Below are 17,928 nucleotides of genomic sequence, written 5' to 3' on the forward strand. Positions count from 1 at the left end.
ATCTGTCCACCAAGTTTTGTCCGAATCCGTCCACAACTTTTTCAGACACCATGCTATATATAGTTTTTGGACCTATGACTCTGTGGTGCGAAGAATCACTTTAAAAATCCTCTGATCCGGATTCGAATCTTCACCAAAATTGAATCAATTCTTCCACGTCACATACCCAACCTGTCCACCAGGTTTTGTCCGAATCCGTCCACAACTTGTTGAGACATCATGCTATATATAGTTTTTGGACCTATGACTCTGTGGTGCGAAGAATCACTTTAAAAATCCTCTGATCCGGATTCGAATCTTCACCAAAATTGAAGCAATTCTTCCACGTCACATACCCAACCTGTCCACCAGGTTTTGTCCGAATCCGTCCACAACTTTTTCAGACACCATGCTATATATAGTTTTTGGACCTATGACTCAGTGGTGCGAAGAATCACTTTAAAAATCCTCTGATCCGGATTCGAATCTTCACCAAAATTGAATCAATTCTTCCACGTCACATACCCAACCTGTCCACCGAGTTTCGTCCGAATCTGTCCACAAGTTTTTGAGATATCTTGTTCAAAAACAGGGATGTAGGGGTGGAAACATACCCGATGCCCACCTTAGCTGGTGGAAGTAGCAAACCTCATTTGTAATGCCCTGAAACAATTGTGAGAATGTGGCTGAGTGTTGGAAATAGGCTGGGGGGAAGAGGGGATGAAAGGGGGAAGTGGCTTGCACAAACTTGATATTACAATGTAAAGCCAAAGTGGATAATACGATATATTCATCTTCCTATTTTGAAGTAGGGGTATCTCTGGTGCGTTTACATATGAGTGGACAAAATGTGAGTTGCCAGTATACGACTTCCTCCGTGAGCGATGTAAATGCCTCCAAAATCCTTATTTTGGCTTTATTCGGGTTCGCATCCAAAATGGCAGATGTCTGATATAGTCAGGTTCACTATGCTTTTTCGTTCAAAATTTTGGAGATTAGCAAAACGATACATTTTTGGAATATTTAGAGCATGAGGAATCCAAAAATTAATGTTGGCATTTGCGTAGTGATGTTCGTAAACAGTGATGTTCAAACCTCCTTTAGGACCCCCCTGTCACGATCATATCTAGGAACAGGGATCCATTCTGTTCCTCTTCGTAGGTGAACCTGATGGAAGGAAAGGTTTTTCCAATAGCCTCATGAATGGTGGGACAGGTGACAAATGTGTCGTCCACGTAACAACAATACCACACACACTTCACTTGGCTGTGCTGTGTGTGTGTATGTATATGTATATATATATATATATATATATATATATATATATATATATATATATATATATATATATATATATATATATATATATATATATATATATATATATATATATATTCTTAAGCCGACTTAGTATAAATTCTTTAAATTGTCATAGCTCACATAAAAGTCTTATGGAAATGTAGGAACTTCCATCAGCAGTTGTCGATCACAAATACCTGGTTCTGGTTGTTTTGGTGTGATTTCGTTATTATGGTACAGGTACGGTGCTTATTTCTTACAGGTTCTAAACAACACCGCTTAACAAACAGGTAGAGGAACTCTATTAGATTGAGCAAAAGGCAAACAGCCGAAGATGAAAGCATGAAAACCGTGAATATGGTCTTTTCCGTCGGCCTAGCGACAAAACACTCGACGACTTGCGGGCATGGTGAAACGTCACACTCGAGCTTCCTTGGCATGTGATGACTGTGGTAGAGTGCATAGTAGACATAAAGGAAAACAACTTCGAGAGCCATTCGGACCGTGATACTGAGTAGATAGGTTAAGAGAAGGCCTCCATCAATACGAGCCAACCTCTTCTTTATGGTCTCTCCAGAGAGTTCCACTTCGTTCACTTGGTCAAAGTTCTTTCCATACGTCTTCTTTTGCCAGTAACTAACAAACTGCGAAGACAGGGGCGAATAGAGATGGGTGAAAAATAACAAAAAAATCAGGATAATCTTCCACAGCAAAAATTGTAGAACACATTTTACATAAGAAACAAGAAAGAACAATCAGAGATTGCAGACCCTCGCGAGGATGTGTTTTCAGTGGTTTTTAAGGCTTTTGTGTTAAAACAAATATGGCGGCCGAACCACGTGACCAATGACGTCATCTTTTTTTCCCTGCACCAATTTGCGCCTATATGACACTCAAGAAATTTCATCGTGATCGGATGAAGTTTTGTACTTGTCAAATTATGACGTCATAATTGAGGCACCTATGACATCATCATTAACAGATGTTATTCCACATGGAGAGTTCTTTACAATGAGCCATGTCTCATTTTTTTCTATTCAGCGCTTTCGGAGATATGGAGGTGCAAAGTTTTTCGATTTTTCCAAGATGGCGGCCGGACCACGTGACCGATGACATAAACGTGACCTAAAATTCTACAGAAGGAGTTGCACCTATGGTGAAAATTTCCTGTCAATCGGACCAACGGTTGCAGAGAAAATCATATTTATTCTGTGCAGACAAACAGACAAATGAAAAATCGGTCAGAGACCGAGGACTTGCCGGAATGTACTTTTTTATCGGCCATTTAGGACAAATATGGCGGCCGAACCACGTGACTGATGACGTCATCATTAACATATTTTATTCCCCATGGAGAGTTCTTTACAATGAGCCATGCCTCAATTTTTTCTATTCAGGACTTTTGGAGATGTGGAGGTGGAGTTTTTCGGTTTTTCCAAGATGGCGGCCGAACCACGTGACCTATGACGTCATCATTAACATATTTTATTCCACATGGAGAGTTCTTTACAATGGGCCATGTCTCAATTTTTTCTGTTCAGCACTTTTGGAGATATAGTGGTGCAAAATTTTGCCGTTTTTCCAAGATGGCGGCCGACCACGTGACATATGACGTCATCATTAACATATTTTATTCCCCCTGGAGAGTTCTTTACAATGAGCCATGTCTCAATTTTTTCTGTTCAGCACTTTTGGAGATATAGTGGCGCAACGTTTTGCCGTTTTTCCAAGATGGCGACCGAACCACGTGACTGATGACGTCATCAATTGGGCACAGTCTATACCAGGGCAAGACCAATATGTGTGCAAAGTTTGGCGATTCTACGTGCAACGGTGTAGACGCAGTGCTGCAAACAGACAGACAGACAGACAGACAAACAGACAGACAGACAAACAGACAGATGAAAAATCGGTCAGAGACCGAGGACTTGCCGGAATGTACTTTTTTATCGGCCATTTAGGACAAATATGGCGGCCAAACCACGTGACCGATGAAGTCATCATTACTTGTTTTCTAAACTAATTTATTCCTTGATGATGCTCAAGAAATTTCATCTTGATCGGATGAAGTTTTGTACTTGGCGAATTATGACGTCATAATGGAGGAACCTATGACATCATCATTAACATATTTTATTCCCCATGGAGAGTTCTTTACAATGAGTCATGTCTCAATTTTTTCTATTCAGCACTTTTGGAGATATAGTGGTGCAAAGTTTTGCCGTTTTTCCAAGATGGCGGCCGACCACGTGACATATGACATCATCGTTAACATATTTTATTCCCCATGGAGAGTTTTTTACAATGAGCCATGTCTCAATTTTTTCTGTTCAGGACTTTTGGAGATTTCGTGGTGCAAAGTTTTGCCGTTTTTCCAAGATGGCGGCCGACCACGTGACTGATGACGTCATCATTAACATATTTTATTCCCCATGGAGAGTTCTTTACAATGAGCCATGTCTCAATTTTTTCTATTCAGCACTTTCGAAGATATGGAGGTGAAATTTTTTTCCGTTTTTCCAAGATGGCGGCCGCACCACGTGACCGATGACGTCATCATTAACATGTTTTATTCCCCATGGAGTTCTTTACAATGAGCCATGTCTCAATTTTTTCTGTTCAGTACTTTTGGAGATATAGTGGAGCAAAATTTTTGCGTTTTTCCAAGATGGCGGCCGACCACGTGACATATGACGTCATCATTAACATATTTTATTCCACATGCAGAGTTCTTGACAATGAGCCATGTCTCAATTTTTTCTATTCAGCACTTTCGGAGATGTTGAGGTGCAAAGTTTTCGGTTTTTCCAAGATGGCGGCCGCACCACGTGACCGATGACGTCATCATTAACATGTTTTATTCCCCATGGAGAGTTCTTTACAATGAGCCATGTCTCAATTTTTTCTGTTCAGTACTTTTGGAGATATAGTGGAGCAAAATTTTGCCGTTTTTCCAAGATGGCGGCCGAACCACGTGACTAATGACATCATCATTAACATATTTTATTCCCCATGGAGAGTTCTTTCCAATGAGCCATGTCTCAATTTTTTCTATTCAGCACTTCCGGAGATATGGAGGTGCAAAGTTTTTCGGTTTTTCCAAGATGGCGGCCGAAACACGTGACCGATGACGTCATAAATTGGGCACAGTCTATTCCAGGGCAAGACGAATATGTGCGCAAACTTTGGCGATTCTCCGTGCAACGGTGTAGACGCAGTGCTGCAAACAGACAGACAAACAGACAGACAGACAGACAGACAGACAAACAAACGAACAGATCAACATACTTGCCGGAATCTTTTCCGGCAAGTAAAAATCGGTCAGAGACCGAGGACTTGCCGGAATGTACTTTTTTATCCGCCATTTAGGACAAATATGGCGGCCGAACCACGTGACCGATGACGTCATCATTAACATATTTTATTCCCCATGGAGAGTTCTTTACAATGAGCCATGTCTCAATTTTTTCTGTTCAGCACTTTTGGAGATATAGTGGAGCAAAGTTTTGCCGTTTTTCCAAGATGGCGGCCGACCACGTGACATATGACATCATCAGTAACATATTTTATTCCCCATGGAGAGTTCTTTACAATGAGCCATGTCTCAATTTTTTCTGTACAGTACTTTCGGAGATATAGAGGTGCCAAGTTTTTCGGTTTTTCCAAGATGGCGGCCGAACCACGTCACCGATGACGTCATCAATTGGGCACAGTCTATTCCAGGGCAAGACCAATATGTGTGCAAAGTTTGGCGATTCTCCGTGCAACGGTGTAGACACAGTGCTGCAAACAGACAGACAGACAGACAAACAGACAAACAGACAAACAGACAAACGAACAGATCAACATACTTGCCGGAAATTTTTTTCCAGCAAGTAACAAACGAACAGATCAACATACTTGCCGGAAATTTTTTTCCGGCAAGTAATGAAAAATCGGTCAGAGACCGAGGACTTGCCGGAATTTACTTTTTTATCGGCCATTTAGGACAAATATGGCGGCTGAACCACGTGACCGATGACGTCATCATTAACATATTTTATTCCCCATGGAGAGGTCTTTACAATGAGCCATGTCTCAATTTTTTCTGTTCAGCAATTTTGGAGATATAGTGGTGCAAAGTTTTGCCGTTTTTCCAAGATGGCGGCCGACCACGTGACATATGACATCATTAACATATTTTATTCCCCATGGAGAGTTTTTTACAATGAGCCATGTCTCAATTTTTTCTGTTCAGCACTTTTGGAGATTTTGTAGTGCAAAGTTTTGCCGTTTTTCCAAGATGGCGGCCGACCACGTGACTGATGACGTCATCATTAACATATTTTATTCCCCATGGAGAGTTCTTTACAATGAGCCATGTCTCAATTTTTTCTGTTCAGCACTTTTGGCGATATAGTGGTGCAAAGTTTTGCCGTTTTTCCAAGATGGCGGCCGACCACGTGACATATGACGTCATCATTAACATATTTTATTCCCCATGGAGAGTTCTTTACAATGAGCCATGTCTCAATTTTTTCTGTTCAGCACTTTTGGAGATATCGTGGCGCAACGTTTTGCCGTTTTTCCAAGATGGCGACCGAACCACGTGACTGATGACGTCATCGTTTACATATTTTATTCCACATGAAGAGTTCTTTACAATGAGCCATGTCTCAATTTTTTCTGTTCAGTACTTTCGGAGATATAGAGGTGCAACGTTTTTTGGTTTTTCCAAGATGGCGGCCGAACCACGTCACCGATTACGTCATCAATTGGGCACAGTCTATTCCAGGGCAAGACCAATATGTGTGCAAAGTTTGGCGATTCGCCGTGCAACGGTGTAGACGCAGTGCTGCAAACAGACAGACAGACAGACAGACAGACAGACAGACAGACAAACAGACAGACAAACGAACAGATCAACATACTTGCCGGAAAAATTTTTCCGGCAAGTAACAAACAAACGAACAGATCAACATACTTGCCGGAATCTTTTCCGGCAAGTAACAAATGAAAAATCGGTCAGAGACCGAGGAATGTACTTTTTTTATCAGCCATTTTGGATCAAAATAAGAATACATAAGGACATGGGTTGAATCCCTGCTTGAGAGAATGCCAACCCACTCCCCGCCATCACAGTCTTCTCTCCAACTCACAATCCCATGAGATATGTGGAAAGGACGACCCAAAACCAATTATCTTCTTTTTGATTCGTATATAAACATCATTAAAAGTAAATAATGACCTCTGCCAAAGTTCAAACGACGTGGGTTTAATCTCTACATGAGAGAATTCCACATAGCTATTTGTGCGGTGAATACGCTAACAGATCGCTGTCTCCATCAATCTTACCAAGGCCGTAACACCTATCGGATCAAAATCCTTTTATCTGTTGACTTGGTAGTTTTTACAATGAAGGAAACACGTATCGGGAGTACATACGACATAGCGATTGTGAATGTGACAGCTCTGAGGCGTCTTTTGCTTCGCATCGCAGTGACGGCGAGCACCAACATGGGGGCTGTAAGATTAAAATCTGGCTTCAAGCCCCCATAACACCCAAAATCTATTGTGGCCAATCTATTCCGGCAAGTAACAAACCAACCGACCAACATAAATGGACAAACAGACAGGGGTGAAAACATAACCTCCATCCACCTTTGGTGGTGGAGGAAACGAAATCAGGATGAAGGTCCCAATGAAAATCCACCTCATCGCGGCTTCATTTAAACCGTCGAAATCTTCCGCTGTATCACTCCACCTCGCCCTGGCTTTATGCTGCGGTCACGATTTTCACGTTTTATGTGACCTTGAGCTTGACCTTGGGCCTAGAGAGTTAAAAATTGGGCACAGTCTATTCCAGGGCAATGCAAATATGTGTGTAATGTATGGCGATGCTATGTGCAAATATGTAGACGTAGTACTGCGCACAAACAGACAGACAGATGAAAAATCGGTCAGAGACCGAAGACTTTCCGGAATAAAAAATATGCTGGCTGAACCAAGTGACCGATTATGTCATCATTATTTGCTTTCTAAACTAATTTATTCCGAGATTATGCTCAAGAAATTTCATCTTGATCGGATGAAGTTTTGTACTTGTCGAATTATGACGTCATAATTAAGGCACCTATGACATCATCATAACCATATTTTATTCCCCATGGAGAGTTCTTTACAATGAGCCATGTCTCAATTTTTTCTATTCAGCACTTTCGGAGATATAGAGGTGCAAAGTTTTTCGGTTTTTCCAAGATGGCGGCCGAACCACGTGACCGATGACGTCATCATTGTTTTTCTCCATCACTTTATGCCGACATGGCGCTCAATAAATTGCATCTTGATTGGATGAAGTTTTGTACTTGTCGAATTATCGAATTATGACGTCATAATGGAGGCCTTGGGCCGAAAGAGTTAAAAATTGGGCACAGTCTATTCCAGGGCAAGACAAATATGTGTGTAAAATATGGCGATGCTATGTGCAACGGTGTAGATGTAGTACTGCACACAAACAGACAGACAAACAGATGAAAAATCGGTCAGAGACCGAGGACTTGCCGGATTTTACTTTTTTATCGGCCATTTAGGACAAATATGGCGGCCGAACCACGTGACCGATGACGTCATCATTAACATATTTTATTTGCCATGGAGAGTTCTTTACAATGAGCATGTCTCAATTTTTTCTATCCAGCACTTTCGGAGATATGGAGCTGCAAAGTTTTTCGGTTTTTCCAAGATGGCGGCCGACCCACGTGACCGATGACGTCACATTAACATATTTTATTCCACATGGAGAGTTCTTTACAATGGGCCATGTCTCAATTTTTTCTATTCAGCACTTTTGGAGATATGGAGGTGCTAAATTTTTCGGTTTTTCCAAGATGGCGGCCGAACCACGTGACCTATGATGTCATCATTAACATATTCTATTCCCCATGGAGAGTTCTTTACAATGAGCCATGTCTCAATTTTTTCTATTGAGTACTTTCGGAGATATGGAGGTGCAAAGTTTTTCGGTTTTTCCAAGTTGGCGGCCGAACCACGTGACTGATGACGTCATCATTAACATATTTTATTCCACATGGAGAGTTCTTTACAATGAGCCATGTCTCAATTTTTTCTGTTCAGTACTTTCGGAGATATAGAGGTGCAGTTTTTCGGTTTTTCCAAGATGGCGGCCGAACCACGTGACTGATGACGTCATCAATTGGGCACAGTCTATTCCAGGGCAAGCCCAATATGTGTGCAAAGTTTGGCGATTCTATGTGCAATGGTGTAGACGTAGTGCTGCAAACAGACAGACAAACGGACAGACAGACAAACAGACAGACAGACAAACGAACAGATCAACATACTTGCCGGAATTTTTTCTGGCAAGTGACAAATGGACTCGAATGCAATATCCTCTCCTCAGGCAAGGGTAACAATCATTGCAACAACAATACTGTAAATCGACACCTGACAACTCATCTTATCATTCATGTTCTAGCTTGGATTAGTTTCTAACTGTTTGCACTAAACTCTATTCCACCAATTGGAAACAGATAAGAAAGAGCAGAACTTCCTGAAGTCCAACTTCGTGTATGGTTTTCGTCTGGTGAGGGTGGCGGGCAAAGCTGCCCAGATGGGACGCCGTCCTCGGATCTCGCCCGGCCCTGGGGAGCGTTAGGACGCATTGGGCCCCGAAACCTCGTCGCAAACCCTGCTCAGGTTCAGGAAGTTCATGCACAACACACCAAACATCATATGACCCTAATTTTTCTCTATCTTAATTGTTTCAAATTGTTGGAGGAGAACATACCTTATATTAGTTGATTTGGTTGTGCTGTGGATTTTCTATTGAAATATACAGTCACGTGAAAAAGTAAGTACACCCCATGTAAAGTTTTGACCTTTTCAACATATTTCAACATACAGCTATTTGATCTTCATTTCAACAATATTAACAGATAAAGGTGATATAATATAACAAATATCATGAAACATTTACATTTTGTCGTCCATTGTATAATTTAAATAAACGTAAATGCAAATTTCGCATGTGGATAAAGTAAGTACACCCTTGGCTCTAATAGGTGGTATTGCCCCCTTTGGCAGAAACAACCTCAAGTAGGCGTTTCTTGTAACTGTCTACCAGTCTCTGGACATCGAGTGGGAGAAATTTTTGCCCTCTCCTCCATGCAGAATTCTTTCAGCTGTGCGATGTTTGAAGGGTTTCTTGCATGCACAGCTCGTTTCAAATCCCCCCACAACATCTCGATGGGATTTAGATCTGGGCTTTGACTTGGCCATTCCAGAACCCTCCATTTCTTTCTTTTCAGCCATTCCTTGGTGGATTTACTGATATGTTTAGGGTCATTGTCATGTTGCAAGGTCCACCTTCGGTTGAGCTTCACCTTTCTGACAGATGGCCTCACATTATCCTCAAGCACCCTCTGGTACAATGAAGAATTCATAGTGGATTCTATGATGGTGAGCTGCCCAGGCCCTGATGCAGCAAAGCTGCCCCAAACCATAATATTTCCACCACCATGCTTTACAGTTGGTATCAGGTTCTTGTGGTCAAATTCTGTCTTTGGTTTTCGCCAATCATGTCTTCTGGTACTGTGGCCAAATAGCTCTACCTTTGACTCATCTGTCCAGAGCACATTGTTCCAGAAGTGCTGGTCTTTGCCTAGGCGTTCATTGGCAAACTTTAGTCTTGCCCTGATGTTCTTTCTGGACAGCAAATGTTTCCTCCTGGCACACCTCCCATGAAGATCAAATTTGTGCAGCCTCTTTCTAATGGTAGACTCGTGCACTTTGACATCAACAGTGGCAAGAGCTACCTGTAGGTCCCGTGATGACATTCTGGGGTTCTTAGAGACTTCTTTCAGTATCTTGCGGTCTGCTCTCGGGCTGAACTTGCTGGGGCGGCCTGGCCTGAACAAGTTGGCAGTTGTTTGGAATCTTCTCCACTTGTAGATGATCTTCCGGACAGTCGAATGATTGATTTCAAATTGTTTGGAGATCCTTTTAAAATCCCTTCCCAGACTCGTTGGCATCTATAACCTTCTTTCTGAAGGCCTCAGAGAGCTCTTTTGATCTCGGCATGGTGATGCCGCACACTTCAACAACAAAGAGCAAACCAAACGAAATGTCTGAGGTTTAAATAAGACAGGTTCCTCCAAGATCCTCTCCAACGATGTTCTAATCATTTGCACCTGAGCTGGTGCACCTGATTCTAATTTTAGGTATTTGAAGTAGTGATAAATGTAGGGGTGTACTTACTTTTTCCACATGCGAAATTTGCATTTATGTTTATTTAAATTATACAATGGACTACAAAATGTAAATGTTTCATGATATTTGTTATATTATATCACCTTTATTTATCAATATTGTTGAAATGAAGATCAAATAGCTGTATGTTGAAATATGTTGAAAAAGTCAAAACTTTACATGGGGTGTACTTACTTTTTTATGTGACTGTATATGCACACACACACACACACACACACACACACACACACACACACACACACACACACACTCCTCTAATATTCATGTTTTTTTTTTGATTTTTCTAACATGGTACATGCCGTAGTTATGATGTTTCCTTTATAATCACACATAAGAGCTGTTTTATGAGTGTATCAGATGAAATTCAAACCTATTTGACAATATGACAGAGGAAACCAATACTATGGACAGAAAATCTGAGGATTTCCCACCAAGATCAGTTTTATTTTACTCTGGAGTGTTTTTTGTGTTATTTCTTGCTATTGTGTGCTGTTTAGCATGTCGGAGATGACATGTTGATATTTTGTGTGGAGTTTAAGATCATTTCTTCTCCAGTGAAAGAGATCAGGTTATGCAAAACATGTTTTAAGAAAACAAACTAAACAAAGAAAGGATCTGAAATTTTCAAATTAAGAAGGAGGAGGAAATGGCTTATGATTTTATGTGTGCTTTGTCGACTTCAAGCAGGTATATGACGATATATAAAGGGAAGGACTTTGGAAGGTGCTGACAGAAAGTGATGAGGTTGATAAGATGTTTGTATGAGGATACAGACACCTGTATGAGAATTGGTCGTAGAAAGTTCAGGGTTTTTTTTGTTTTTTGTTTTTTTGTTTTTACAAGATCGAGGTTCGTGTAAGAGCTAACATTAATCACATAAAAACAAACTGACACAAAAAAACATATAATAAAGAGAGCAGGAGACAAGATGGGGAGAGAGAGGGAAGCACACAAGTACGGCAGCAGAGAACAGGAGATCTGTGGGAGGGAGAGGGCTTGGTGGGGGGGGGGGGGGAGGCATGGGAAGGGAGAGGGGGTGGGAGAGGTATAAAACACATGTCTGGGGGAGGAGGCATGGGAAGGGAGAGGGGGTGGGAGAGGTGTAAAACACATGTTTTGGGGAGGAGGAATGGGAAGGGAGAGGGGGTGGGAGAGGTATAAAACACATGTTTGGGGGGAGGAGGCATGGAAAGGGAGAGGGGGTGGGAGAGGTATAAAACACATGTTTGGGGGAGGAGGCATGGGAAGGGAGAGGGGGTGGGAGAGGTATAAAACACATGTTGGGGGGAGGAGGCATGGGAAGGGAGAGGGGGTGGGAGAGGTATAAAACACATGTTGGGGGGAGGAGGCATGGGAAGGGAGAGGGGGTGGGAGAGGTATAAAACATGTTGGGGGGAGGAGGCATGGGAAGGGAGAGGGGGTGGGAGAGGTGTAAAACACATGTTTGGGGGAGGAGGCATGGGAAGGGAGAGGGGGTGGGAGAGGTATAAAATAGATGTTTGGGGGAGGAGGCATGGGAAGGGAGAGGGGTGGGAGAGGTATAAAACACATGTTGGGGCGAGGAGGCATGGGAAGGGAGAGGGGTGGGAGAGGTATAAAACACATGTTGGGGGGAGGAGGGCATGGGAAGGAGGGTGGAGGGTGGGAGAGGTATAAAACACATGTTGGGGGGAGGAGGCATGGGAAGGAGGGTGGAGGGTAGGAGAGGTATAAAACACAGGAACACAGCTAGGACTTCCAGGAAAGAAGTTGGTATTTCAAAAAAGTGGAATTGGGGTGAAATTAGCTGGGGTAGAAAAGATCAAGGTTTTGGATGGGGGACGATAGGAGATGGTGGTGAACAGCTGTTTTAAAGACCTGGAGGGAGGAGTGGGATTGAAGAGAGTGAGGGAGTTTGTTCCAGAGGCGGGAGAAAAGAGGAATGAAAGAGTGAAAGTATTTTAAGTTAAATTTTAAGGTAAATAAAGTTGTATTTTAAGGTAAAGACTGAAGAACGGCAGGATGGCATCCTGTCTCCCAGCTTGTTCAACATTGTGTTAGACTACGTGTTTCATATAGTTGATTGAGGAAGTTAAGTAAGGGAAGGAGTCCAGATTGCAGATCATAAACCGTGGGATGTGGAATTTGCGGATGATGTGGTTTTGCTGGATGTGACGGATGTGGCGGCTGCAGGATTTGCAATACTCAGAAGGGTCATGACAAAAGTGCGAAATTTGGTTTGAAGGTGAATTTTCCTTGGATATAGTGGAAGGTTGTGACAAGGCCAAATGAAAAGAAAGATGAAGAAAGATGAAGAAAGATGAAGTTTCTTTATTTAGGAAGCAAGATAACAGATAAGGGAGCAGGTAGTAACAAGGAAGTGAATTGGAAGGCTGACATTGCTGGGATAGGTCTTCAGTAGTCTGAGCAGAGATCTTTAGGGAAGAAGGCATGTTACCTTGTGAACCAAGATGAAGGTGTACAATGCAGCAGTAATCTCTGTGGTGCTCTACGGGTTCGGAGAGTTTGACTTTGATGAAGGAGAAGCAAAGGAGAATGAATGGTTTTGACATTAGATGCCTGAGAAGAATACATGGGATTTGCTGGATGCAGAGAGTAACCAACGAGGAAGTGAGGATAAATACTGGACAGAGGAAGTTAAATGAGCTGGCCAGAGAGCGGTGTTTCATAAAGGATGGACATGTCTGGAGGATGGGGGAAGATCGGGCAGGCAGAAAGGCGGAGAGATGGATGTCGGAAAGAAGGAGACGAAGAGAAAGGCCGAAGAGAAGAGGGGGGATGGGATTGAGGCTATAACCGTAAGAGGCTATAAATGGCTATAACCAGTAAGGAATCCATCACCCAGAGATTGAGGCTGAGGATCAGAAGCTTTGGAGACAAAGGATCCAAGGAGGGGGATGCAGAGCTGTACCAGCATGAATGTATATATACATATATATACAGACTTGGCATTTAATATGGATTTTTTTTTTTTCTTGACTTGGGTTTACTTTCTGAACTCAGTATATCAATCTGGTGAGTTTCTTTTACCCTTCGGTGATGTCTTTGTTGAAAGAACCATGTCACTGATTGTCTTTCGCAAAAAAGAAGTCAATAACAGGATTATATCACAGGTGGCGTGACAAAATGTAAGGACAGGTACATTTGATGATTGGCTTCACAATCGGGTATATAAGGGTTGTTGCGTTCTGTATTAGTGGAAAACAACTGCTGCACGTCTACAAAAGTTATTGCCGCTTCCTCTGGAGATGGTCCGTCAACTTGACAATGCAGTTTGTCATGGAGTGGTGGCTTTACGAAATTTTGGCATGAAACAGCGTGCTATTGCTCGGCAGTATGGCATCACTCAAGGTCAGGTGTCAAAGATCCTGAAACGAAATGCTGAGAGGGGTGTCCCTACTCCAATACCGAGGCCAGGACGTCCACGCAGAACCACAAGGAGAGATGATCGCCAGCTGCACCGGTTAGTCTGCAATGGCCGTACCAAGTCAGCTAATCGGCTTAAGGCTGAGTGGCAGCAACTGACAAATGTGCCTGTATGCAGAAGGCTAGTCAACCAACGACTGGTTCAAGCAGGCTATCGTGCCAGGCGTCCCCTGAGAAAGCCACACCTGACCAGACAACACAGCCAGCGCCGATTGCAGTGGGCCAGAGAGCACCGTCAATGGCAGCCAGGACACTGGAATCACGTGACCTTCAGTGACGAGTCGAGATTTCTGGTCTATCGTCAAGATGGCCGCGTCCGAGTGCGCAGACAAGTGCATGAAGCCCACAACGAAGATTGTATAGTGCCAAGAGTCCAAGCTCAAGGTGGTGGGGTGATAGTTTGGGCTGCTTTTCATGCAGGGGGCAAAACTGACCTGGTTGTTCTGAATGGAAACCTGAACCAGTTCAAGTACAGGGTCATTCTGGAAGAAACATTGCTTCCATTTGCTCGTGCAGCCTTTCGAGGAAACTTTGTCTTCCAAGATGACAATGCACGGCCTCATCGTGCTCGCATGATCCAACACTTTCTTGCTGACCGTGGTGTAGAGCATATGGAGTGGCCTGCCATGTCCACGGATATGAATCCGATAGAGAACTTGTGGGTAGAATTAACGCGTCAAATCGAAAACTTGGACCAGCAGCCTACCTCTGTGCGTGAATTGCAGCAGACTATTGTCACTGCATGGCAAGCGATTCCTGTCCAAACCTTGGCAAATCTCGTGAACAGCATGCCTCGATGTGTACGTGCTCTCCTGAATGCTCGTGGGGGTTACACGAAGTACTGAACTGTAATTTTAATGTCCGTAATCCCAGTCATAATTTAGCTTTTGTTTTTGTTGAATTTTTTTTTGGCTAATATGCAAAATAAAGAGATACTTCTGGAAAACGTACAGAAGCTTAAACACAGTACTGTCCGTGAATTGAGTTTGATATCAGTTTACATCACTTTCAAGGATCAATTTATTTGCTTCGAAATGTCAAATGTGGTTTTTGTTTCTTTTAAAGGTCACATTAACAAAATCTAGAATAATTTCAACATAATTCCAATGAACTTTGGGTTCTAAGTCATCTTGAAAAGTAAGTTCACCCCCACAAAAAAAATATTCCACATTAAATGCCAAGTCTGTATATATATATATATATATATATATATATATATATATATATATTTATTTATATATATATATATATATATATACATATATATATATATATATATACATACATATATATATATATACATACATATATATATATATATATATATATATATATATATATATATATATATATATATATATATATATACTGAAACGCAAAAGAAACTTACCACCTTTGAAACCTTTAAATATCAACAATAACACTGCGTGTAGTAAATGTGTGAACTTATTTGTGGACAATCGTGTCCTCACTGTCAGACAAAACGGTCACGGATGGTCACTTGAACCTTCAATGGTCACTTCATAGCACAGCTGTTGAACAGCCGTTTTGGCTGTCAGTGATTAGCCAAGGGGTACGGGATGATTTTAATGAGCTGCACGTGATGTCTTGATATTGGCTTTAAAAAGGCCAGTGCAAAATGGGCATTTCAATCAACATGCCACGATTGTCAAGGGATCAACGGCAGCGTGCACTGGGCATGCTGCAAGGCGGACTGAGCTACCGTGAGGTGGCACGTCACCTTGGCTGTTCACACCAGACGATATTGGCCCTGGTGGACAGAGACACCCTCCACAACTCTGCAGATGACAGACCTCGATCAGGGAGGCCAAGAGTCACCACTGCAAGGCAGGACAGGCAGATGGTCCGAAGTCACCTGCGGGATCGATTCCGTCCAGCATCCCGCACTGCAGCAGAAACGCCGGGGCGTGCAAACCCACGGATCTCCAATGATACTGCACGAAGACGACTGCATGACTATGGTCTGACTGCCAGAAGACCATACAGAGGCCCCGTGATGACGGCTGCCCATCGCCGCAACCGACAGAGATGGTGCCAGCAGCATCAGCGGTGGACCTTGGCCACCAGAGATGGTGCCCATCAGGACTGTCCACACAGAACCTTAACTCATTGCTGAGAGTGACCTCGTTCCACTGTGCTATGAAGTGACCATTGAAGGTTCAAGTGACCATCCGTGACCGTTTTGTCTGACAGTGAGGACACTATTGTCCACAAATAAGTTCACACATTTACTACACGCAGTGTTATTGTTGATATTTAAAGGTTTCAAAGGTGGGAAGTTTCTTTTGCGTTTCAGAATATATATATATATATGTTAGCCATTAGGGTTTAAATCCCATGACTCAATTGATCATAACATCTGAAATTATATATCGTGCTTCTGAAAACTGATTTGAACTCAGCTGCAGGCAGAGGCGAGTGGACAAAATGTGGTTTCGAGGCTCGAGGTGCAGGGTGGATCCTTAGCCCAGTAAACAAGTCCTTGAATGTATGTGCCAGACAGTAGATAAAATGCTCGCGACCCACGTACAGGGAAAACATGTCGCCAAACGCCTCCTTCACGAAGGGAATAATTAATTATATATCTTTGTAGTTTCTAGTATGTCTCCTAAATCAAGGATGTAACCAACCTTGGAAAGAAATATAGACATTACACATCCTTTGATAGTTATTGTATTCAGCATGTGTATCCAATCATTCATCTACCATTTAGCCTAGTGTATGAGAATATTTTCTTCGGCCTGCGCTCGGGTCTGATATGTTTAGATAAAGAGCCAAAAAGGCTCAGCCTATCCTATGCTTACATCTTTTTGTCTAAGTTTGGCCTTCTTCAGGAAGGGACGAGGGAAGGTGGGTCTTTATGGCCCAGGTTTTGCTATGTCTTTAGCGCAGATTCTTGTCTGATATTTTGCTATAAATGAAATGCCTTTTTACTTATTTTGCAGCGAGTGTCTTGAGGAATTGCCCGCTGCGTGTTAGGCGGTGCATTCTCGAGCCTTGCTCCACACTGTGTGTTTGTAATCGATCCCATTAAACATTGTTGCTCTGATTCTTCTTCTTCTTCCTTCCCTTGAGGTCTTAGACCGACATATATATATAAATATATATATATATATATATATTATTTTTGTATACAAGATTGAGGCTCGTGAAAGAGCTAACATTAATCACACAAAAAAAATCAAACAGACACATTAAACATAAAATAAGGGGAGCGGTAGACAAGATGGGGAGAGAGGGGGCAGCACACAAACACAACATTTGAGAGCAGGGACATCGGGAGATCTGTGGGAGGGAGAGGGCTTGGGGGAAGGTGGGAGAGGTGTAAAACACATGGACACTGCAAGGACTTCCAGGAAAGAAGTCGGTATTTCAAAAAAGTGGCTCCGGGGTGAATTATCGGGGTAGGAAAGATCAAGGTTTTGGATGGGGGAAGATCAGAGATGGTGGCGAACAGCTGTTTTAAAGACCTGGAGGGAGGAGTGGGATTGAAGAGAGTGAGGGAGTTTGTTCCAGAGGCGGGAGAAAAGAGGAATGAAAGAGTGAAGGTGAGCAGAGAGTCTTGATTTTGGCAGTTTAACCACAAGAGGGTTGCTGTCAGATCTTGTGCGACCTGTAGGAATATTTGGGGGACAGAGCACAGAGAGAGTTGGGGGAGCAAGGCCGGAGAAGAGTTGGGAGAAGACAGAAAGGCCACCAACCTGCCTGCGGTGAGTGAATGAAAGGCCCTCGGAGTTAGGTTCATCGCAGGAGATTCCAACGATACTGAAAGCATTGGTTTCAACAGTGTGAAGCCGAGCTTGGTGTGAGGCCGGAGCACCGGCCCAAAGGGGAGAACAGTATTCCATTGAGCTGCAGATGAAAGCCTTGTATGTGGTGAGGAGCTCAGGTGTGCCAAGGAAGGACTTCGCACGATGGAGGATGCCCAGTCGGCGA

The 17,928-nt window shown here is 42.8% G+C and overlaps 1 protein-coding gene across 2 annotated transcripts in view; it reads right to left on the bottom strand.

Moving 5' to 3' along the window:
* Positions 1–1,350: 1,350 nt before the first annotated feature.
* LOC137422725 (gap junction beta-2 protein-like) overlaps positions 1,351–17,928 on the bottom strand; it is a 40,047-nt gene continuing 23,469 nt past the window's right edge. For both annotated transcript variants that reach the window (XM_078773051.1, XM_078773052.1), the window contains exon 3: positions 1,351–1,922. In XM_078773051.1, coding sequence (XP_078629177.1) covers positions 1,452–1,922 — 471 coding nt within the window. In that variant the 3' untranslated portion in view covers positions 1,351–1,451. The remainder of the gene's footprint in view (positions 1,923–17,928) is intronic.

The sequence above is a fragment of the Myxine glutinosa genome, chromosome 2 (assembly GCF_964187855.1).
Source record: "Myxine glutinosa chromosome 2, kmMyxGlut1.1, whole genome shotgun sequence".
NCBI classification, from domain to species: domain Eukaryota; kingdom Metazoa; phylum Chordata; class Myxini; order Myxiniformes; family Myxinidae; genus Myxine; species Myxine glutinosa.